Genomic DNA, 24,383 nt, shown 5'->3' on the forward strand with positions numbered 1-24,383 from the left:
TTGGAAATGTGAGTCTGTGTGGGACCAAATAAAGAGCCGTGGTAGGTGGGATGTGTAACAGTGTATGCAATTCTTTGATGATGGTGTGAGGCTGTGTGAGACAGCATGTGTGACCTGGCACTTGTGACCCTTCATGATAGTGGGTTATGATGTGCAACTATAACAGTGTATGTGAAAATGTGTGTGACAGCATCCAGGTTGTATGGCATGTGTATCCACACATGAGGGGGAGAAACAATGTGTGGCTGGCTGGCTGCTCTGTGAGGTGGTGATCATGGGGTGAGGTTGTGAGAGGTGGCATGCGTGACACCTCGTAACTTCGAGAAACAGGGCACAGAGGATATGGAAGTATGTGTGTGACAGGGTATGTTGAAAAAATGTGTGAGGCTGTGCTTGTGTGATTGTGCACCATGCAGGGTGGTTTTGAGATGGTGTAATAGCATGTGTACTGGGCACAGAATTTGATCAATAAACATTTTTGGAATGTTAAGCAAGAACTGTGTATGACAGTGTGTGGGGACATAACAGTGTGGCCATGAAGTACTATGTGTGAGGACATCTTTGAGGGTCTGGCAACAGCAGTACTTCCATGCAAGTCTGTGTCTTTGAGTGTATCACATATCATGTGCCATGTCACGGTGTCTCTGAGTGGCTGACAATGTGAGCAGCTCTATGTACACTTATTCGTGCAGGTATCAATATATATATAGTTTTAGTCGGCGTAAGTTAGGGATCCCCTTCCAAGGGACAGAAGATACATTTAAGGCAGGAATGGGAGAAAAGAGTGAAGCTGGAATGGTAGCCAGCAATAAGGTCAGAAGGCTAGTCCAGGACCTTGGGGTTGTCCATGGGTCTTCCTGTCACTCATCTCTTATCTCTCTGAGCCCTGCTTGGCCTACAGCCCTGTGGGAAACAGTAAAGAAGGACACATGGAGATTAGAAGGACAAAATAGCTTCTGAGGGGAAATTTTTAGACCCCATAGGTTGGGGAGATCCCCACTGTGCCAACTCCCTCCCCAATATACCTGCTCACCTGGATGAATTGCTCCCTGTAAAGTAGAATCTGTTCTTCCACTGAACAAACCCTTACATAGGTGCTTACACTGAGTCAGGTTATATCCTAAACCAGACAGGTTAAATGACTCTCCAAAGGCCACACAGTTGGTGGCACAGGACTGAGCCAGGTTTCATGGCCTAGCCTCTACACTACCCAGAGGCTCCTAACAGCAAGCAGTACCATTTATTGAGTGCTCACTGTGGACAACAATGGCTGGAAGGCCTCAGTTGCTTTAGTTCATGAACACCTGAAAAAATACTCCAAAGAAAGTACATGCATACTCATTTTATTAATGAAAAGGTGAGGCTCAGAACTGTGAGTAACTTGCCCTGACCACATTGAGATTAAGGAGTGGATTTAGGAGGGGGGCACCCCCCACAGAGTGATTCTTGCTTACATTTATTTGGGCTGCTTTTCTCTCTCTTTTTAAAATCATTTACACTTTTCTCAAATCTGGATTTTTTTTTGGGCTACTGCTCTTTATGGCTTCTCCACTCAAGCCCCAGAGATAGAGACTGTGGGACCATGTATCCTCAACATAGTATGGGTAAGCAGCTGTCCTCAACAGAACAGCATCCCTTCAGCTAGTCACCACACTAACCCACTGCAGAATCACAGTAGTCCATGCTCATCACAGGGATTGTACAGAACTGCCCTGGCTGCTCCACAGAATTCCAGCCCTCTCACCCTGTAGGAGCCCCTGTCCTTGTATTGAACAGAAACCCCTTTCAGAACCTTTGCTGGAAATGTGCTTGGACCCACCTTGTTCAGGAACCCTGGTCCTCAAACCCTATAAAAATGGCAGCCCAAGCTTAGTAATACAGGAACCTAGCTCTGGAACTCTAAGGGAACCCTGTCTCTAATTATGAACGGAAAACCTATCCTGACCCTGGACAGGAACACCAGTGCTTACCTTGTACAGGAGGCACTCTGTCCAGCCATGGCACAGGAACCTCTGCCTTACCCTGCTTAGGAATCTCTGAATCCACACTGTAAGGAAGCACCTCTACCACCCCTTGCAAAAACGCCTGTCCTAAACCTCTTCATGGGCTTCGATCTCTCTGTAGGAATCCCACCTTGACCTTGGACAGGACACCTCTGTCCTCACACTGTACTGGAGCCCTGCCTTCCAAGTAGCATTTTAGAAATACTTCATTCACAATAAAAGCTAGTTCTGAACCACTGACCTGCCTCTGTCTGCAGAAATTCTATCTGCAACCTCTTTAGGAATCTTGATTGAGTTCAGGAGCCTTGCTTTCATTGTTGACAATGAGCCATGACATGACTGCACAACAATCCCTATCTCACACCCTACGCCATAGAGTCCACAGGAACCTGTGACCCAACTCTCAAAATGAACCTTGGTCTTGAACTTACATGGAAAAATCCATTCTTGAACCTGTGGCACAGTGCCTGTCCTGACCCTCTACTTTAAGCCCAGACCTCATTGTATACAAGCACCTACAACCTAACCTGGCACAGGACCCCCTGCACAGACACTATACAGGGTTTCCTGTCCTCACCCTGTGTTGGCTCCATGGCCTTGACCCTCTACAGGAAGCCTTGCCTATAACGGTACTGGAATGTATAACCAGACTCTGCAGAAAAACTGTCCCTGACTTCAAAAAGAAATCCTTAATTTGACTAGTTTACAGGAATCTCTGACCTGATCCTTTACAGAAACTCCTAAGCTTGCCCTCTTGGAAACCCTCTCCTGATGCTGCAAGGAAGCCCTGACGTGACTCTCTTGTATAGCCCTTGCCCAAGCCTTGTTCCAGAAGCCCTACCCTCACCTTTACAGGAATCACTGTCCTGACTGTGGTTAGTGACTATCACATTAAACAGCATAGCTCTGTGGCATGTGCAGAATCCTGTAGCAGGCATTGCCATAGGCTTTTCAAACCTGTTCCCTTTCTTCCTGAGCTCACTCACTTTTCCAGCCTCCCTTACAATTGGATGTGGACAAGTGACAGAGTTCTGATAAATGGAGTGTGTGCAGAGTGACATACATGACTCCCAGGCCTGGCCCATAAAGGCCTCTCATGGAATCCTCCTTCTCTCTCTTTCCCCATCTACTAGCTGAATAGTGAGAAGTCCAAGAACTCAGAGGAGAGCAGAGTCACAAAATGGAGGTTGCCTGGGTCCATGAATAATCAGTAGTAAATATTCACATTGGATTTTGTGGGGGTTTTTAAAAGATTTTATTTATTTATTTTTAGACAGAGGGGAAGGGAAGGAGAAAGAGAGGGAGAGAAACATTAATGTGTGGTTGGCTCTTGTGCACCCCCAACTGGGGACCTGGCCCACAACCCAGGCATGTGTTCTGACTAGGAATTGAACCGGCAACCCTTTGTTTCCCAGACTAGTGCTCAATCCACTGAACCACACCAACCAGGGCTCACATTGGGTTTTGTATGAGCAAGACATAAATATTTATTTATTAAACCCCTAAGATTCTGGGTTTGTTTGTTAAAACAGCTAGACTGATTTGGCCCAATTAATAATAATATTTTGACTGAATCTGGATATGAATACCTGATCCTACTGTCTATATGAACACAGATCTAAACCTGTACAGAAACACTTGTGCTGACCCTGACCTGGACCACTTGATCTCTTTGAAGGAACCTGTCATAATGTAGTCTAAGAAGCCCCATTCCAAACTTGTATGGGAACCCCTAGCCTGGAACTCTCTAAAAACAACTGTCTTGTCCTGCATAGAAACCCCTGCTTGGTTCAGTGGAAGAACAACACTATAGAAACTGTAGGATTCCCTATTCTCATTCTGTACAGGGACATTTGCTTGACCTAGTAGAAAAACACCAGAAATGACCAGACCCTGTCCATGAATCAGTCCCCTTACCTCACACAAAAGGAATACCTCTCCTCGGGAAGTATGGAACTTCTGCATTTATCCTGTAAAAGGATCCCAGCCAGATAATGGAAACCAAAGGCTGACACTCTATTGAAGGGATCAGCAAACTTTGGCTTTCAGGCCAAAGCCAGACTACATCCTGTTTTTGCATGTTTGAAGGGAAAGAAAGAAGAACATACCAGAAGCTGTATGTGGCCTATGAAACCTAAAATACTTAGTCTCTGGTCCTTCATAGAAAAAGTTTGACTTCTGCTTTCTTTTGACTATACAGAAAACATGGGCCTTGACTCTTATAAGTCTCCCCACTCTATTACTTTGCAGGCACCATAACCCCAGAATGTTCCTTAGTGTGTATCATTATGTTTTCTTTGGTGTATGTGGAGGTTTAAAGGTGTTAGGGCTGCCGCACTCTTCCACTGGGACAAACGACTTGTTGCAGGGAAAGAGTGGAAGGCAAGAGAAAGCTGATACTAGAGTTTTCAAGAAGGTCAGAGGGCCCAGCTAGTGGGTGGTGGAGCTGTCAATCTGTTTGTTAGTCAGCGATGCTGAACCCCAGACCGCTTATCTTTCCGGTCCCAGCCTACAGCCCTGTAGGAAATGGTGAAGAATGAAAAAGGGAGATAGGAGGACAAACCCGCCTCCTGTGGGGCTATTTAGACGTGGGGTGGGAGGGAGTCCCCCCTACAGGGGAAACTCCCCCTTCCCCCTATGCACACACTTGGAAACAGAGGTTACTCGGTGGAGGCTGTTAGGGAGAACTGCTGCTCAAGAAACTCTCCCCTCCCCAAGTCCATTCTGGCCCTGGACACTATTTTATCACAATTTTTCAGATGAGGAAACTGAAGCACATAGATGTTCAGTAACTTGCCCAAGGTCACATGACTAAGTCATGTATCCTCAGTTCCTTATCTGCAAAGTAGCCTTACTAAAGGGAACTACCTCACAGAATTGTGGCTTACAACAATGTCTGACATATCATAATACTTGCTATCATTACAATCATTTGCCCCTAATAAGATTCCTTTGGCCCCAACATCCATTTCCACGACAGAATATTAATAGATAACACTTGATGAGTGCTCCCTGTGTATCACCTTGTATACAGCAAGAGCAGAGTGGACTTTTTGAATAACCTTTCACAATCCAATATGGAGTCACTCAGCCATGACAGTTACTGTTAAGTGGCAATATGCCTAAGACCGAGGTAATGAGGTGTAATGGAATGCCCTTGGGATGGGACCACAAACTGCAAGCCTGATAAAAACTCCATCTGGACACCGACATCAGTGGGACCGCCGCCCACTGCGGGCTCTAAGGACTCAAAGCTTCCACCATCCCATGCTCTAGCTTGGCTGTACCCTCTGAGCCCAATTGGACTTCCATTCCCCCAGACCCATGCCGCCACTGTAGCTGCCTGGCTTGAGACCAACGCGTGCCTCTCCATCCGCGGAGGCCGTAAGTGATGTGGCTTGTCGTATGCTCGCTCAGCTCGTTCTATTGCTCTATTGCCTAAGTGCTTCCTTTCTGCATGCAAACTGCATGTAAACCTATTAGCTTATTTATTGGAGAGCTGATGTTGTGTGATTACTTTCAGGGACACTCCCTTTCTCATGACACACCTTCGTGAACATTAACGCAGAAAAATCATCACCACGTTTAGCATCATTAGCACTACTATTTGGCCGCCACCAGCCATTTTCCAGTTTAACCGAGCACCAACCCACCCGCATACGTCATCACTACACGCCGCGCGGGAAGCCACGGGAAGGAGAGAAGATACCCTTTCCTAACACCATTTGCTCGCTTGCTTGCTGTCTTGAGTCACTGTTGACTCACTGTAGCCGTGGATCTGGAGGGCTCCTAAGTGACTGGACAAGGACGGAGGGACGGAAGCTAGGGCAACCAGAAAGAAAGCGTGGGCGGTTGGGGGGAGGGGCAAGCTTGAGCCTAAGCTCAACGTCGAACTGCGGGTACGGACTTCGCGCAGGCGCAACACGGCTCGCATCATGGTCCGCATCACGTAATGACGTACAAACCGAACGTTTGCTCTGAGGTGGAGCGCGGCGGTGCAGCCAGATTCCCGGTGTGGGCGGGATCTGGGCGGTCAGTAGAGAGAACTGGCCCAATGAAAAAGCGGGCCTAGGCATGAGCAGCCCCACAGGTCGCTGGAAATTGAGCGGTACTAGCCCTGGGCGGAGTTTGAGGAAAGGTCTGCACTGCGCCCAGTGAATGATGAGGAAGGGATTGGTTGGCGTCGACAGAGGGGGCGGGGGCTGACGGGAGGTGGTTAGAAACTGAGGGGGCTAGGGGAAGCGTTAGGGGTAGGGTTTAGGCAGGGGGTGGGGTTTGGTGGAAGGAAAGGGGCTGTCCCCTGAGGAGCGGTGCTTGTTGAATCGTTAGGGGTGGAATCTGGCCTAGTGGAAGGTGCCGGTCCGGTGGATAAGGGGTGGAGTTAAGTGGATCGTTAAGGGTGGAGTCAGGCCTGGGCCAGGGGCTGGGGCTGGCTGAGTGAAAGGGTGGGTAAATATCCGGGAGATTGGGTGGAAAGGGCAAGTCTGTGAAGAGGTGGGGTCTGGGCCAGGCTGAGAGGAATGAAAGGATCTAAGAATGAGTCTCGGTAGAACGGAAGGGGCGGTGATTTGCTGGAAAGATCAGGCCTTAAAATGGACTGAAGTCTGGGGGTTAATTGCTCTTTGAAAGGAGTCTAGTGGGATGGGAGGGGCCAGGTGGAATGGACATTCCAGTGGAGGGAGAGGGGATTGAGAGAGACGGTTTAGAAGGTGGTGGATCCTAGGACAGCATAAGGGGCGGGGCCTAGAAAGAGGCTGGGATGCGGGGTCTTTAGGGCACCCTAGCCCCTTCAGTCACCTCCACCGCACCCCCCAGAACCGCATCAGGGGTGAAGTCTCCCCAACCATGACCTCCACCGGCCAGGACTCCACCACAACCAGGCAGCGAAGAAGTAGGCACAACCCACACTCGCCCCCCCTTGACTCCAGCATCATATCGGTGAGGCCCCAGACCTGTTCTGATGAGGGGGAGGGGGAGCAATGGGCTGTGCAGTGGACTCTGACCTTTCTCTCTATTTGGCAGAAGCCAGGTGTTAAGAAGGGTGCTGGACTCCGCTCCAGCCCCAAACTAGCGGAGGTAAAGAAGAAAGGAAGAATGAAGAAACTCAGCCAAGCAGCAGAGCAAGACCTAATTGTGGGGCTTCAAGGGCTGGTAAGAGAGGCCTGGCCGCAATTTAGCTTCCTGTGACAATGGAAACCCTGAGGTTCTCCATCCTGGACAGCATGGGATGCTACCTCTGACTCAGGCCCTAAATGGATCAGTGTCTCCCATTTTTTTCCCCTGTAGGATCTGAACCTTGAGGCCAAGACACTGCCTGGTACTGGCTTGGTGTTTGATGAGCAGCTAAATGAATTCCACTGCCTCTGGGATGACAGGTGAGGCTGACTCTGCCAAGCTGTCTCTGAACCACACAAATATGCACACTTAGAGCCATTAGGAAGAACAGATCCTTTCTTGGACTAGCCTAGACACTGGAAGCAGAAAACTTAGGAAGGTGGGGCTCAGGCGTGAAAGGGTTCTTATCATTTAGCCAGAAAATGTTTATTGAGTGCCTACTGTGTGACGGGAGTTGGTGATACAAATGTGTTGGACAAGACAGGGTCCCTTCTCAAGGAGCTGATAGGTGAGTAGGAGAGCAGATGATTAAACAATAACAGCAGTGTGAAGTGTTTAATGTAGGAGAACTTAAGAACAGTGGCTTCAAGAGTGTTTAATAGAGAACTGTGGACCAGTATCCAGTGTTCCCAGAAGGTGCCCTTGAAGAAGAGACATTTGTGCTGAAACAGAAGAATTATACCTCCCATTTGCTCATACATGTTGTAAACCATCATCAAATTCTTTTGGCTCTATTTTAAATGTATTCAGTCTCTGACCTTTTCTGGCCCTCACTGCCACCACTATCATTACTCACTTATACTTGCAGAGGCCTCCTCCCTTGTCCCCTGTGTTCACTCTTACCCTGCTATCTATTGTCTACACAGCAGCCTAAAACCAAGTTCAAGATAGTGTTCTCTTTCTTAAAATCTTTCAAGGGCAGACTACTGCCCTCAAGGTAAAGTTCAAATTCTTCATCTTAGACTCTTAGTTCCATGTGATTTGGCCCCATATCACCTTGGTGACCTCATCAGCCAATCCTCCCCCTCATTCGCTTCACTTCACTTCACCCACACTGGTCCTTTTGCTGTTCTTCTGACATTCCTGATACTCCCTTATGTCCCGCCCTGGCTGATTCCTCTTCCAGAGATCTGTTTCCATTTTCTCTTCTCTCAGTTAACATTCACGTCTCAAGGAGACTTTTTCAGAGAGGGCTATTCCTGGCCACTCCCCTCCCTCCCACACTTGATATTTGAGGTCTTCCTAGCCCGGTCATTGTTTGCTCATTATTGTACTTACATTTTTACCAATTCAGAATCTATATTCTCTATCCCAATGGAAGACTCAGAATGGCAAAATATTTCATTACTGAATACAGATCTACCATCTCTTGAGGAGCTAGGGACATAGCAGCAGACAAAACAAACAAACCGTTATCTTCTTGGAGATTATATTTTCAAGGGGGAAAATAGACAGTAAACAGAATGTAAATGATACAGTATGTTACAAACAAGTGCTGCAGAGCAATGCTGAAGTGGAGGAGGGATGGAGAATAGCAGAAAGAACACTGGAGGGGACTCTTCAGTTTTGAGTAGGATGGTCAGGGATGGCCTTGCTGATATTTGAGCAGGCATCTGAAGGAGGTGAGGGAGTGAGCCATGAAGATACAGGGAGCAGAGTGTCCTAGGCAGGAAGGAGAGCTAGCTAAAAAGTACTTGGTTTGATGAGATGAGAGCCATGGGAAGGTTTTGAATTTAGGTGGGATGTGATCTGATTTGGATTTTTAAAAAAGATTTTATTTATTTATTTTTAGAGACGAGGGAGAAACAGTGAGAAAAACATCAGTTGGTTACCTCTCACACATGCCCCAACTGGGACCAAACCCTCAATCCGGGCATGTGCTTGGCTGAGAATTGAACCAGCAAATCTTTCGCTTTGTAGGATGACGCCCAACCAACTGAGCCATACCAATTAGGGCCTGATTTGGATTTTAACCAGTGTCTGGCTACTGTGCAACTATAGGACTGTTGGAGGAATGAGAGTAGAAGTTGGAAGGCCAGTGAGGTGGTGACTGCAGTATCCCGGGTGGTAGATTTATGGTAGCAGCAGTGGAGGTAATGAGGAGAGGGTCAGGCTTTGGATATATTGTGAGAACAGAACCAGTAGGCATCAGGGGTGACTTTGAAGCTTCTGTGCAAGGGTGACTGGAGATGTGCAAGACCAGATGTGCCTCTCACCTGTGTCCCTGTATGTATCTATGTGTGCATGTGACTATATCTCTCTATCAACCCAGCTTCCCTGAAGGCCCAGAACGGCTCCATGCCATCAAGGAGCAACTGATCCGAGAGGGCCTCCTGGACCGCTGTGTGTCCTTTCAGGTGAGTTCTCCAGCTGGCACCTTGGGTAGAGAGCCGAAGCTGACAGAACCCGGGTGTGGCCAGCACCTTAGCCCTTTGTTCCTTGTGTCTCCCCAGGCCCGGTTTGCTGAAAAGGAGGAGCTGATGTTGGTTCACAGGTGAAGGCGTGGTAACCTTATAGGGATGGGGAGGAGGCTACCCTGGGCCCACCAGGGCAGACTGGATGCTTTGGGATAGAATGTCATGGGATCTGTGGCCGTTGGCAAATTGCCAAGCCTCATTGACTCTCAGTGTCATCGCCTGTAACGGGGACTAGTAAATAAATGTTCCTCAGGAGGGTTTGATATATGTTGGGCACTTAGAATGATGCCTGACATATCATCAGCTCACTGAGCTATTATTGTTATTATACTGTGGTATGTTAGCAACTGGTGGATGTGTGGACAGAGTGATCACGGTGTTCCCCAGGGTGCTGTAGGAACCCAGTACCAGGGGCCTAGTGTGGTGTGGCCCAAGTGAAGTAGCTTGGCAGAGGGGGGATCTGAGCTGAACTTTAAGAGAGAAAAGTGAGTCAGATGAAGAGGAGGGTTCAGGGAATGGGAGTAGAGACAGCTGGAACATTCTGGCCAAAGGCCAGGCAATAGGATTTGGTGTGGTTAGAGGAGAAGGCAAGGAATATCAGTGGAAATGAGGTGGGCTAGGGAAGAAGCAGGGAATGTGACCTGTATCTCAGTGTTTTCCCAGAATGACAGTTGAGGAGGTTGACTTGCCCAGGGGTGTGGTACTTGGAAGACTTAGCTGGGGAGGAGCCAGGGCCCTGGCTCAGGGCCAAGGAGGGAGGCAGTCCCCTGAATCTCATCCTCTGTCTGTGTCCCCAGCCTAGAATACATTGATCTGATGGAGACGACCCAATACATGAATGAGGGAGAACTCCGTGTCCTAGCAGACACCTATGACTCAGTTTATCTGCATCCGGTATGGATGGGAACTGTGAGAGCAAAGGGTGATAGTGTTCCTGGGAATGCCCACCCCACAGCTACCCCACCTGGAGTGGACAGGGCTGCTCTCTCCCTCATTCCCTCTCTGGCTCCCCACTGTCTCTCCAGAACTCATACACCTGTGCCTGCCTGGCTTCAGGCTCTGTCCTCAGGCTGGTGGATGCGGTCCTCGGGGCCGAGATCCAGAATGGCATGGCCATCATCAGGTAGGACCTGCCAGCATTTGGCTTTCTACATTTAAAAAAATTTCTTCCCTCAAATGTAAAATGGATTGGTAATGGGTAGTATATGTACATGCTTAAGGTATAAAAGGGGGTACAAGAAAAAGTCTCTCTGCCACCCCCATCCCCCAGACACCTGCTTCCTCTCCTGGAGGTAGTCCCTGTAACCAGTAACTCACATGTCCTCCAGCAATAGCCTGCGCCTATGCATGGAGTACATAACCATATTTCATTGATTCTAAAATGCATATTTTTCGTATTGGTAACATCTTGAAATTCAGATACATCTTATAAACAGTGACATCTCAGAATTCAGTTGGCAGCATTTTCTGCTTTGTTGTTGGCATGTAAAATCACAGTACATCTCATCATTGTTGGCATCCCAGAACTGATGAAGTGCAGAAGATACAGCCTTTCTCCTCCCTCCCCTATTTTAGGGGAGCACTCCAGTGTTCAGGAAGCTCCCTTCCATACCACGCGTTTTCCACCTAAACATCTTGGAAAGCTGTTCTCTAACAGTGTAGAGCTTAGACCCATGTAGAACACCAGTGTGCACGTGTACAGTAAGTTAACCAACTCCCTACTGTTGGGCATTTCGGCTCTCCCCAGTCACTTACTGTTTCCAAAAAAGGCCGCAGCAAATATTGTTGCCCATTTATAAACATGTTATTTTATCCTTTTTGGTACATAGGCTGTGGGTTAAGTCCCCAGGTACATAGTGACTGGGTGTGAGGGTGTACACATTGATAATTTTGAGGAGCATCATCAAGTTTCCTTCAAAAAGAGAGCAGTAGACTGGGGATGAGAGTCCGAGGGCCCCAGTTACTCAGCTCCTGACAGATTGGCAGGCATCAGCACTGGCAGAGTTGGTGGTCCAGGATTAGAGAGCAAGGGAGTCCGTCTCTGCAGAGGAAGAACCCTCAATCCGTGGCTTTCCTTGTCCTGCCCAGGCCTCCTGGACACCACGCCCAGCACAGTCTTATGGATGGATATTGCATGTTCAACCATGTGGCTGTGGCCGCTCGCTACGCTCAAGTGAAACACCGCATTCAGAGGTCAGCAGCAAGCAGCAGGGCAGATGCGATGGGGGGTGGCACAGGCTGGTGCAGCCTGATCTGGGCACTTCCCCAGATGCACCTGGATCCTCTTGTACAGTGCCCCCTTCTCTTCCCCTCACAGGGTCCTTATTGTGGATTGGGATGTGCACCATGGTCAAGGAACACAGTTCACTTTTGACCAGGACCCCAGGTATGCCCCAAGTATCACTCCGGTTGCTAGAGGCCCAGTTAGAAGGGGCCCAGGAGGGAAGGGAAGGCATTCACCTTCATTGGGCATCCCTGGGACTGGGTTCTGTGCTGCTCTCTCTGAGTCTGATTTCTTAATTTCACTCTGAGGCAGGGACTGTTGAGTTCCCCATTTTACAGATGGAGGAACTGATGCTTACAGGTTACAAAGTCACACAGAGAAGAATGGGAAGAGATGAGATTTGCGCCCACAAATATTTGGAGATCTTGTTCACCAATTTACCTTGGAGCTGGAATGAACCTCAAATTACTACTTTATTTTTTCTAATTATGATTACTACAAATTATTTATTTAAAAATTAAATAATACAGAAATATCAGTAGCAGTGAATCTCCTGTAATTCCCATTACCTCAATAATAACTGTTGAGCCCTGACTGGTGTGGCTCCATGGGTTGGACATCATCATGCAAACCTAAAGGTCTCAGGTTTGATTCTGGGTCAAGGCACATGCTTGGATTGTGGGCTGGGTCCCTGGTTGGGAGTGGTTGGGGGGGTGCATTTGAAAGGCAACCAATCAGTGTTTTTCTTCCTCTCTCTGTCCCTCCCTTCCCCTCTGTCTAAAAATAAATAAATAGGCCCTGCTGGGTGGCTCAGTGGATTGAGTGCTGGCCTGTGAACCAAAGGGTCACAGGTTGGATTCCCAGTAAGGGCACATACGTGGGTTGCTGGCCAGGTCCCCAGTGGGGGGTGTGTGAGAGGCAGCCACACATCAATGTTTCTCCCCCTCTTTTTCTCCCCTCCCCACTGCGTATAAATAAATGATGAATGAATGAATGAATGAATAAATAAAATCATTTAAAAAAATTAAATAAAAATGTTTAAAAAAAAAATACCTGTTGAGCCCTGGCTGGTGTGGCTCAGTGGTTGGAGCATTGTTCCTATACACCAAAAGGTTGAGGGTTTATTACCTGGTCAGGGCAAATGCCTAGGTCATGGGTTCGATCCCTGGTTGGGGCAACTACAAGAGGCCACCAGTCGATGTTTCTTTTCTCGCCACCCCCCTCCCCGCTTTCTCCCTCTGTTTCTCCCTCCCTCCATCTCCCTTCCCCTTCTCTGCCCCCTTCCTCTCTAAAATCAATGAATATATCATCGGGGGAGGATTTAAAAAATAAAATAACTGTTGATAGTTTAGGTTATACCTTTACAGAATTTTTCCTATAGATGCGTGAATATTCATTATTATTAACACACTGCCTAAGGGGATAATCCTCTACACAATCTTTGGCAACTTGCTTTTTTGCATTTAACAGTATGTGGTGGGCACTGCTTCATGTTAGTGCCTCTAAAATGTGCCTCCGTCAGGGCAGGAGGTGAGTGGAGGTAGAAGAAGGTATAGGGGGGATACTGATAATGGGGAAAAATAATAAAAATAAATAACTAAATAAAAACCTCCTTCTTTGTAATGGCTATACAGTGTTCCATTGCATGGGTGTACCTTGGACATTTACAGTGCCTCCCAGTTTTTACCAGACAATTCTACACTGAATAGTCTGGTAAATATATAATTTTACACTTCTAGTGTATCTATAGGATGAATTTCCAGTCGTGGGTTACTGGGTCAGAGGGTTGGCATGCTTCAAAGCCTGGGACCTACTGCCAAATTTTCCTCCAGAAAGGACACCAGCTTACCCTTCTAGGAGAAAATGATTGAGCTAATCCTTCTGAGAAAGGGACACTGCTAAGCAGTAGTTGTGGATCCAGCCTTCTGTCAAACAGACTGCAGGGGACCCACTTCTTTGCGTCAATCCTGAGCTCCCATGGCCCGCCATCTAATCTAGGTTGGCTGTTCTCTAGACATTGCTTTATTATTTTCTAGCATTCAGTGTTGCTTGCATATGTCTGGTGTCAGCCTGATTTTCATTCCCTTCTGTTTAATCTATTTTTTATAAAATGATAAAGAGTTTATCCATGCCCTTGAGTTTCCCTGCATCTTAGTGTCTTAACTCCAACAGCAAAGTTCTGGGATGGAGACAAGTTGAACACTCCTTAAAAGACTATTGTGAAGGCAAGGAAAACAGGACAATTAAAGCTAAATAGTTAAAAGAAACAAGTTTAGTGAATTGGTCATTAGGTGAGTTGGTTATTCAGGACTGATTCTGTATGCAGTGACCTGAAACTGCTTGATTTCTCCAGAAGGGCAACCCCAGGTCATCCCCTTGGGCCCCTGGAGCCTCCAAGTACTTTTCAGGGACTTGCTGAACTTTCTTATTGTCTGAATCCTTCCCCCACCCCTGTTCTGTCTTTCTGGGTGGATACTTGTTTAACATTCCTTTAATGCAGCTATGTCAAACTCATTTTCACCAGGGGCTATATCAGCCTCACAGTTGCCTTCAAAGGGCCAATGTAATTTTAGGACTGTATAAATGTAACTACTCCTTAACTAGGGGCAAGGAGCTCAGCACTTGTTGCCAGGTAGAAACAAGGTGCTGGGCTGGATAAAACGAACTGGAGGGCTGGGTTCGGCCTGTGGGCCTTGTGTTTGCCACCTGTGCTTTAATGTCTTTTGACTAGGATTATAGGAAAGGGAGGAGGTAAACCTATGCTATCCGTCCACCATTTCTTCACTGGAAATCAGTCGACCTTAATTTTAAAATCTCCTTTTGTTTGCTTTATAAGTTTAGTTTCCTGGGTGTTAGTTCTGTTGATTCTGGTGGTTCTGTTGTGGGGTTGGCTTTCTTCAAATCTTTTCTTTAGTTCTTTCTTCTTCCTGATAATAATCTTTATGTTCTATGGTATAGTTCTCTTCCTTAAGCTTAGAACTGGTGTTTATATACCAGAGTTTAAAAAAATCATCCCCCACCTACTCAATACTAGAGCTTTCACATGAGTTTCATTCCTGAATTACAAGATATTTTTCAATTTCAAGACTCTTTTTATACCAATTTTATTAAATTTCATAACTACATTATTAACATTTATTAAAACAGGATTGTCAAGTTTGTTTAGATTCATTGCTTACCAGTATTTCATGCATTTCCCTTAAAAAAAAAGAAAAAGAAAAAATCTGCCTTAAATCCTTCCTGGAATAAGGCAGGGAGTGATAAACAGATGGATGGAAAAATGAGAGACGATTCATTTGGATTGCCTCAATCAGCATTAAGCCCTCCCATACCCGACTGCTGGGCTTTCTGGACCACTGTGTCTTTTCAACATCTGTTCTGTCTGTCAGTCTCCCTCACTGCTCTGAGTGCTCTGTTTCTCACCACATAACCTATACAGTAAAAGAAGTAGTAGAGATTGTCTATGAGGTATTGGAAAGAAGGAATTGTCCCCTCATTGGCCTCATGGAGCTCCAGCTATCACCCCCACTCCAGTTCTGCACACAGAACCAACTCCTAACCTAACTTCTGAGTCTCCCACTTCCTTCAGAAGAAACACTAATCTCCCTAGCCTGGCCCACTGATCTCGGCAGCCTTAGCTGGCTCCCACCAACTTAAAGCCACATGTGCCCTATGGGCCTCCCAGAGTCACAGGGTTTGTCCTGCTGTTACCACCTTGGTCACAGGGGCAGGTAGGGTGAGTGGGTGGGAATGATCTAGAGTCCCCATGAAGTCAGGGGTTCTTGGGGTCTGAGAGACACCCACTCACTAGCTCCCAGGGTCTCAGAGCTAGACTGGGTGGGCATTGAGGGGACAGCAATGTTTGCTGAGAGAAGAGTTCTAGTAAAAGATGAAATAAATGAGTGGGAAATAATGGGTACATAAAATGCAAGAATGAGTGAATGCATGAATTCAAGATTTAATGGGGAAAATAATGAGAATGAATGAATGGTTGAGGAAAACTGGTAACTGTGGGTTGCGGGTCTCTGCAGGATTGACTCCTCAACAGCCCCCCAGCGCCCCGATCTCTTGTTTTCTCTGCCCCCAGTGTGCTCTATTTTTCCATCCATCGCTATGAGCAGGGTCGGTTCTGGCCCCACCTGAAAGCCTCTAACTGGTCCACCATAGGTTTTGGCCAAGGCCAGGGATATACCATCAATGTGCCTTGGAACCAGGTCAGTGTCTGCCCACCATTTGCCCCGAGAGTGAAGCTCACCCATGCCCTTCAGTGGCTTGAGGCAGAGGGCAGAATGCCCCCATCTCACCATTGTGGGCATCTGTCTGCAGGTGGGGATGCGAGACGCCGACTACATTGCTGCTTTCCTGCAAGTCCTGCTGCCTGTCGCCCTTGAGGTCCTGGGGGTCTGGGATATGTTGGGGCAGGGGTGACAGTGAGGAGTGGGCCATGAGGACAGGTGGCCTCATGTAGTCCTTTCCTCCCTCAGTTCCAGCCCCAGCTGGTCCTGGTGGCCGCTGGATTTGATGCCCTCCAAGGAGACCCCAAGGTAAGGTGGGTTCTCTGGGATGGCAAGTAGGCAGAAGGGGGTAAGTGGAGCCAGGCTGACCCTCCATGTTCCCCCAGGGTGAGATGGCTACCACTCCAGCAGGGTTTGCCCAGCTAACCCACCTGCTCATGGGTCTGGCAGGAGGCAGGCTGATCCTGTCTCTGGAGGTGAGTAACTCCCTTCATCTCTGAGTCCATGAATCCTAGAGGGCATGAGAACAAGGTTTCCAAGTCCAGCAGGAGTTTCTGTCCCAGCATTTCCACTTCCTAACTGGACAGTCTCACCTAAGTCACTGAACTTCCTTGTACCTCTGCTTTTTTATGTAAATTGGGTCATAATACTAGTACTAATCATGTCACTGCACCGTTTAGTGAACGAAATGAAGTCACTCTCTAAATTGTTGCTTGACATGCAGTCATAACCCCAGTGCTAATATTACTCTACTCTTCCTTGATAACATCTGGTTCTTTCCTAACCCCCCTAACTCTGTTCTCCCAGGGTGGCTACAACCTTCGCTCCCTGGCTGAGGGTGTCAGCGCCTCTCTCCACACCCTTCTGGGTGACCCTTGCCCCATGCTGGAGTCCCCTGGTGCCCCCTGCTCAAGGTGAGCCCAAGTGGTGCAGGGGAAAAGAGGGACCGTCACTGCCTACCTGGGGGCCATTTGGTCACACTTCCCCCTCCCCTGCCATCCAGTGCCCTGTCATCGTTGTCCTGTACTCTGGAAGCCCTGGAGCCCTTCTGGGAGACGCTTATGAGATCAGGTAGGCGGCAAGGAGTAGGCTTAGTGGGAGGTCAGGCATGGCATGAACCATGTGGAGAGATTCTTCTAGAACCCACTCTGATTTTCCTGGGCTGCCTTTCTGAGGGATGGTCAGACCCTCTCTCACTGTGCCCTGGTTTCAGGCCTCCTACCTCTTTTTGTTTGGGTAAACCAAGTTTCTAGAGTATTACAGTGCTCCAGGGTGGGAGAGTAGGGTGAATGTGGTTTCCCCTTACAGATGACACCCTGGAGGGAGACCATGTGGAGGGGTACAACGTGGAGGAGGAAGAGGAGGGACCATGGCCACCCCAAGCGCTCCCAATTCTGATGTGGCCAGTGTTGCAGGCTCGCACAGGGCTGGTCTATGACCAGCGGATGATGGATCACTATAACTTGTGGGACAAGTATGTGTTTGGAGAGCTGGGCTAAGTGGGCAGGGATTCTTCCTGGTCCTCAAGCACTAAGCCCTGCCTCTGTCCCCCACCTCCCAGCCACCACCCCGAGATACCCCAGCGTGTCTCCCAGATCATGTGCCGTCTGGAGGAGCTGGGCCTTGCCGGGCGCTGTCTCACCCTGCCTGCACGGCCTGCCACAGATGCTGAGCTGCTCACCTGCCACAGGTCAGACCCTCGTGCCTGGGGGTGGCATGGGGCCTCAGTGTATACATGCCACCTGGAGGCTGGAGCCTGGGTACACAAAGCTGTGGGGGGGTCATGGGAGGGACCGTGGATGGGATAGAACCACCTGACTCTCCCTGGTGCTCCCTCTGTGCCTGCAGTGCTGAATATGTGGGTCGTCTACGGGCCACAGAGAAAATGAAAACCCGGGAGCTGCACCGCGAGAGTGCCAACTTTGAGTCCATCTACATCTGTCCCAGCACCTTCGCCTGTGCACAGCTGGCCACTGGTGCCTCATGCTGTCTTGTGGAGGCTGTGCTGGCAGGAGAGGTATGGCTGTTTTGGGTGGGGCTCTGGCTCAGAGAGGCAGTCCTGGGGGATTCAGAGGGGCTACTCTGAGAAAATTAGGCAGGGCCTGAGGAAAGAGGGATGGGGAGGAGACCCCTGCTCACCACAGGCCTTGCTTACTGGGAAGTACAGCCATGAGGTTGGGGCTGCAGGGCTGGGTTCCCCTAGCAGCTGGTAGTAGAAGGGCGGGAAAGAGAGAACAGGAAAGGCAAGGGGATAAGGAGAAGGAAAGCAGTGAGCACAGTGGTTTGATCTTGGCCCCTCATTCCTCCCCCAGGTTTTGAATGGCATTGCCGTGGTACGTCCTCCCGGCCACCATGCAGAGCAGGATGCTGCTTGTGGTTTCTGCTTTTTCAATTCTGTGGCTGTGGCTGCTCGCCATGCCCAGGCCATCAGTGGGCATGCACTGCGGTGAGGGCTCCCTGCGCCCCCCAGCTCAGTGCTTACTCAGCAGACCTCATGGTGCAGCCCCCCAGGACTTACCCAGAAACACCCAAGTGTCCAGATGCCCAGCACTTTCCAAAAAAGGACTGAGGGTCTAGCCTCTCAGTGCTTAGCCTCTCAGAGGACCCCCAAGACTGTGGTTCCCAGGTGCTTATGAAACAGGATCCAGGGTCCTCCCTCCCCCAGCATTTTGGCCCCTGATGACTATCCCAGTAGAACCCTGGGTCCGAGCCCCCAGTGCTTACTCTCACAGGGCCTCAGGCTAGCCCTGACTGAGTGCTTGTTCAGGACCCAGGGTCAGCTGTCACCCTAACTTTCATAGGACCCACAAGTTTGCCACCCAACCCTATCCCTAGGGACCCAGGATGTGGCCACCCACAATAGATGTAGATGCCCCTGCAGACAGGCCAAGGGGTCTGGCCCCCGCCTTCTCCCCGGGGGGCCAGTGTCCTGGGTAACTGAGAAGCTATCCTTCCCCAGGATCCTGATTGTGGACTGGGATGTGCATCATGGTAATGGAACTCAGCACATATTTGAGGAGGACCCCAGGTGAGGGGCTAGGGAAGGGGTGGAATACGGCCAGGGAGATGGGTGGGCCATGCTTCAGGGGTGCCAGGCTACTAACCAGGCATGGTCCCCCTCCCCACCCTGTCTCTGGCAGTGTGCTCTACATTTCCCTGCACCGCTATGATCATGGCACCTTCTTTCCCATGGGGGATGAGGGCGCCAGCAACCAGGTGGGCCGGTCTGCAGGCACGGGCTTTACAGTCAATGTGGCATGGAATGGGCCTCGCATGGGTGACTCCGAGTACCTGGCTGCTTGGCATCGTCTGGTGCTCCCCATTGCCTATGAGGTACGCTTCAGGATGTATGCAACACAGCTGTGTGGGTAGCAGAGAGGGCACATGTGTCTGAATTCTGGGTGACTGATCTTGTGAGACTAGTGGCAATGGGTGACTCTGTGATGGCCTTTGCATATGTGACTGCCGTCTCTGTATGCAACTGTGAGAGACTTCTGGGTGTGCGAGGGTAGTCTTTGTATTCCTGGCTGTGTGTGTTCTGGGTGTACACTGTCACCAGTGTCTGTATGTGATAGTGGTCCTGTATGGCTGCCATTTCAATGGAACTATGTGCAAGGTGGGGAGGGGTTTGAGTATGTGTGTGAGACTCTGCATGGGTGGCTCTTTCTACCACTACTTCTCTGTGATGGGTGCTCTTTCTATGACAGCCAGTGTGTCTTTCTACGTGTGGGAGGCTGTGTGTGACAGTTATCTTTTTGTCTCTCTGCTGGGGCTGTCTGCTCTGTTTCTCTGACTGGAGGTGGCCTGTATATATTTGTCTGATTCTGTATGAAGAGTGTAGGTAACCACCTTCTCCCTGTGTAAACTGTATGTCTATGGCAGATTGTGTGTGTGTGTGACTAAGTCAGAAGGCGGATCAAAGTGCCATCTCGGACCTCTGTGCAGCCATGCAAGTTAAGATGGTACGTGTGTCTAATGATGCACAGTGGCTGTGACTACCTTATGTGCATGTAACTATGAAATCATGTGTGCAACTGTGTAAGTGGCTACCTGTGGACGCAACAGTTGTAGACTGTTGTGACTGGATAGTGATGGCACATGTATGATTGTGTCTGCAGGGGTGACTGGATTACTGTCCCCTCCATGAGAAACTGTGCGTGACTAGTACGAGGTGTAGTTCAGTCTATATGGGGCTGTCTGATTGTATGTGAGTATATGTGGCTGTATGTGACCACCTTCTGTGTGTGGCACTTGAATTGTCATATTCTGTAATGGAACTATGCCTGCACCTCTCTTTCGCACCATGTGTATAAAACTTCATGTCTTTTGCACATGTCGCATGTTGGACCCAGGGAGGGGAGCATGTACCTCTTGATCTCACCCTTGGGCATGTGTGTGAGGACATATCTCTGTCTCTCTGTGTCCCATGTCACCATCTCTTGATGGCTGAGTCTCCACATCTCAGGACTCTGCCTCATGTCCCCATCTATCCTTTTCTAGTGTTTCATGTCTCTAAATCTGTGTGTGATGTGTCCATGACTGCCTATCCTTCTCCATGTCTCTCTGTCTTGTGTCTCCACACCCTCCCCTTCCTGGTTTCAGGGCTCTGGTCCTTTGTCTCCCAGCTTCCAAGTCCCGTGTCTCCATCTGTCCAACTTGCATCTCATGTCTGTGGGTCTACCTCACCTACTATCTACCCAAGCCCCCAGCCTCATGCCCATGCCTTTCTTCTCTCCCTGCCTCAGTTTAACCCAGAACTGGTGCTGGTCTCAGCTGGCTTTGATGCCGCATGGAGAGACCCGCTGGGGGGCTGCCAGCTGTCACCCGAGGGCTACGCCCACCTCACCCACCTGCTGATGGGCCTTGCTGGTGGCCGCATTATCCTCATCCTAGAGGTAACTTTCTCAGTCCCCCTTTCTACTGTGAGGGGTGGATTGGAAGACTTGGGAGTCCTGCCGTTTCTGCTGACTGGCTACAACACTGGGGGTGATTTCCTAAAATCTCCTTTGAGTGCCCCCACATGGAATTATTGGCACATACTGGGCATTAATAACAACACCAGCATCAACAACATTCATGGAGTCCTCACTATGTGCAGGACATTCTTCTGACACTTTATTATTAATTCATTGACAAAGCAGCCTTCTGAGGTGGAATCTGCTGACCTCATCATTCTCCTCTCTCTAAATCAGTGACTAGCCAGAGGCCACACATTTAATAATGGAAGAGCCAGGGCTTGAATCCAAGCAACCTGACTCCAGAGTCTTTGCTTTTTACCACTACTTGAACTGCCTCTGTCAAGTTCCTGAGATTTGTAAATTAAGTGACCTTTTGTAAATTACTCAGTGTCCCTGCCCACTGGGCCTCAGTTTCCTCATGTGTAAAGATGGGGCTGGCCAATCATGGAAGAGTGCCTGGCACCGTGGAAGTGCTATAGCTTCTTATTATTACGCACTGTTCGTGCTCTAGTTTAATCCTGTCAGCAGTCTCATGTGCTTGTTTTCACTACTTTACAAATGAGGACCATAAGTCTCAGAGAGGCTAGTAGGCTAGTAGAAGGTCTCACAGTGTGCCCAGACTGTGTGTGGCAAGGTGGGGTGGTGGTTAAGAACATGGACTCTCATCAAATAGCCCAGGTTCCAAGCCCAGCGCTGCCTTTTGCCAACCATTCTGACCTCAGACAAATCATCTAAGCACTCTGAGCCTCAGTGTATTTATCTGTAAAGAGAGCAGAGACTGGGTTTCCTATAGAGTGTGAGAAAAAGGTGTTCCCATACCAGGTCAGGACAGGGGTTCATGTGGAGAGAACGACCTTCGCTCCTCTACTAGTTAGGGCCAGGACTTCTCTGCAAGTGCAGTCAGGGGTTCCTGGACTGTGAATACAGGTTACTGTGCAGATTAAGCATGTGTGGTTTGAGGCTGGATTTAATATGCATAAGGTCCTTAGAATACAGCCTGGTGTACAACAAGCACTTAATGAGCAGCAGCTATTGCTAATGCTGCTATCAGTATCATTATTGTGGTTATTATTATCTTCCACTGTATGTCACAGTTTATCCCCCTCAATAACCAGTGGGACTGACCAATGTGGATTCCATTCACTTGTCCCCAGTTGCCACCCTCCAGACTTGTAGGGCCCTGAGGCAGGACCGGGAAGCAGGACATCTTGCCTCCCAAATTCCCTGAGGACACTCCATCATACTTTTCACTCTTTTTTCCTTAAAAAGGGTGGCTATAACCTGACATCCATCTCGGAGTCCATGGCTGCCTGTACTCGCACCCTCCTTGGGGACCCGCCACCCCTGCTGACCCTGTCACGGCCCCCACTATCAGGGGCCCTGGCCTCAATCACTGAGACCATCCAAGTCCATCGCAGATACTGGCGCAGCTTGCGGGCCACAAGTGAGTAGTTATGGGAAATTGGGGACAATGGGAGCCTCAGGGAAAGGCAAGGATTAGAGGCAGGAGTGGGCATAGCACCTATACTCAAGGATCTCCCTCCCATGGTTTCAGAGGTCGAAGACAAGGAAGGACCCTTCAGTTCTACGTCAGTCACCAAGGAGGCAATCCAACCAGCCAGTCCTGGATCAACGGAGAGGCTGACCATGCTAGAAGTGTCCAATCTGGATGCAGGCACGGGGAAGGCTACCCCAGCACCCTCTGTGCAAGAGTCCATTCCAGCCCAGACTAACTCAGAGACAGCTGTGGTACAGCTCACTAAGGACCAGTCTCCAGAGGCAGCCACAGGGGGAGCCATGCTGGACCAGACCACCTCAGAGGCAGCTACACTGGACCAGACTACCTCAGAGGCAGCCTCAGGGGGAGCCACGCTGGACCAGACCACCTCAGAGAAGCCTGTGGGAGGAGCTGTGCTAATTCAAACCCCTCAAGCCTCATGTGCTAACAGCCAGACTCCTCCAACCTCACCTGTGCAAGGAGCCACACCCCAAATATCCCACAGTCCGCTGGTTGGGAATCTTAGGACCTTGGAACTAGGCAACAAGGCTCAGGTAAGGCCCATCACCACACCCAGGTAGAGGGAAGAAGGGACAAGAATCAGGACTCTCAGATACATCTCTTGCCCTGTGTGTCTAGGAGGCCCCAGAGTCTCAGATTGCAGAAGAGAGGCTACTAGGAGAGACAGCTGGAGATCAGAACATAGATGATTCAATGCAGGCCTTTGGGGACATTGACCAGGTGAGCTCAGGGAGTGGATGGAACTCTGGTGTCCTTCTTTTGCCCATTTGTGCCTCCAGGTAGGAGCATGTGATTCAGGAACATATAATGGAGAGATAAATCCCTAGCTTACTCAGTTTCACCCACGCAGGCTATGTTTTATGCTGTGACACCGCTGCTCTGGTGTCCCCATTTGGTGGCAGTATGTCCCATTCCTGAAGGAGGCCTGGATGTGACCCAACCTTGTCAGGAGTGTGGAGCACTCCAGGAGAACTGGACATGTCTGTCTTGCTATGAGGTATGCAGTAGAGGAAGGGGTTGGGGCTGGGATTGGCCCAGGAAAAAACCACAGGTGGGTGCTGATCCCTGCCCAACATTCTCTTCCTGATCTCAGGTCTACTGCAGCCGTTACATCAATGCCCATATGCTCCAGCACCACGAAAGCTCAGGACACCCACTGGTCCTCAGCTACGTTGACCTGTCTACCTGGTGTTATGGATGTCAGGCCTATGTTCACCACCAGGTGGGTGCTGGGCAGACCCTCTAATGTGTACACACTGACCCCCCACACACACCTTCTGTAAATAGGTAGGGGGAGAATGAAGGCCCTACTGCATGAGGGATAGTCCAAGAGACAGGGTGGTAGAAGGCTGGAGTGGGGGCAGTCTCCTGGCTGAAGTAAAGGGCGTCCTCACTCTCTTACCTACCCTGTCTTTCCTCCTCCTCAGGCTCTCCTAGATGTGAAGAACATCGCCCACCAGAACAAGTTTGGGGAAGACATGCCCCACTCACATTAACTCCTAGAACATTCTCCTCTTCACCTTCTAAGGCCCAAGATAGACCAGCCTTAGTTCACTCCAATCTGTTCCTTGGATGAGGGGCAGCTTCACTCCATCCCTCCTGAAAACTCTTTATAATTCCCCAAGGGTGCTGATTTAAGTTTAAATACCTGTCAGAGGACAATGTTGATGAATTATAGCTCTCCCCCTGCCCACTGCTTACTCCAGGGAATTTATCGCCTCTGCCCCAAAAAGAAAGGGGATATAGCTCAGTGGCCCCAAGAGGAGACTCATATCAAGATGACACTTTGGAGGGAGGAGGAACCAACTGCCAGGTGTGGTGGGGTTGCATATGTAATAAAGTACAAACTGTTACAAAAGCTGGAGAAAGCCTTTTAATCTTAAGTGGGTGGAGGACCCCATACTCTGGTTGA

At 49.3% G+C, this 24,383-nt stretch overlaps 1 protein-coding gene across 7 annotated transcripts; it reads left to right on the forward strand.

The window, feature by feature from the left end:
- The first annotated feature begins 6,003 nt into the window (after positions 1-6,003).
- HDAC6 (histone deacetylase 6) lies at positions 6,004-24,329 on the forward strand. Of its 7 annotated transcripts, none has more exons than XM_045860542.1 (29): positions 6,004-6,141; positions 6,819-6,941; positions 7,026-7,154; positions 7,290-7,378; positions 9,391-9,475; positions 9,572-9,612; positions 10,333-10,429; positions 10,561-10,658; positions 11,624-11,728; positions 11,853-11,921; positions 15,847-15,973; positions 16,086-16,151; positions 16,244-16,303; positions 16,381-16,470; positions 16,802-16,908; positions 16,998-17,065; positions 17,303-17,468; positions 17,556-17,684; positions 17,843-18,011; positions 18,307-18,440; positions 18,954-19,022; positions 19,135-19,327; positions 20,740-20,889; positions 22,222-22,396; positions 22,508-23,004; positions 23,090-23,191; positions 23,322-23,468; positions 23,565-23,693; positions 23,899-24,329. In XM_045860542.1, exons 2-29 carry the CDS (start codon positions 6,849-6,851, stop codon positions 23,965-23,967), a joined length of 3,453 nt encoding a protein of 1,150 aa, XP_045716498.1. In that variant the 5' UTR covers positions 6,004-6,141; positions 6,819-6,848; the 3' UTR covers positions 23,968-24,329. The 7 variants fall into 7 exon arrangements, with proteins under 7 accessions (XP_045716498.1, XP_045716501.1, XP_045716496.1 ...); XM_045860545.1 differs by having other exon boundaries at positions 7,029-7,154; XM_045860540.1 differs by lacking the exon at positions 6,004-6,141 and adding an exon at positions 6,265-6,356.
- The last annotated feature ends 54 nt before the right edge of the window (positions 24,330-24,383 follow it).

The sequence above is a fragment of the Phyllostomus hastatus genome, unplaced genomic scaffold (genome assembly GCF_019186645.2).
Source record: "Phyllostomus hastatus isolate PE091 unplaced genomic scaffold, TTU_PhHast_1.1 phas_scaffold_200, whole genome shotgun sequence".
NCBI classification, from domain to species: domain Eukaryota; kingdom Metazoa; phylum Chordata; class Mammalia; order Chiroptera; family Phyllostomidae; genus Phyllostomus; species Phyllostomus hastatus.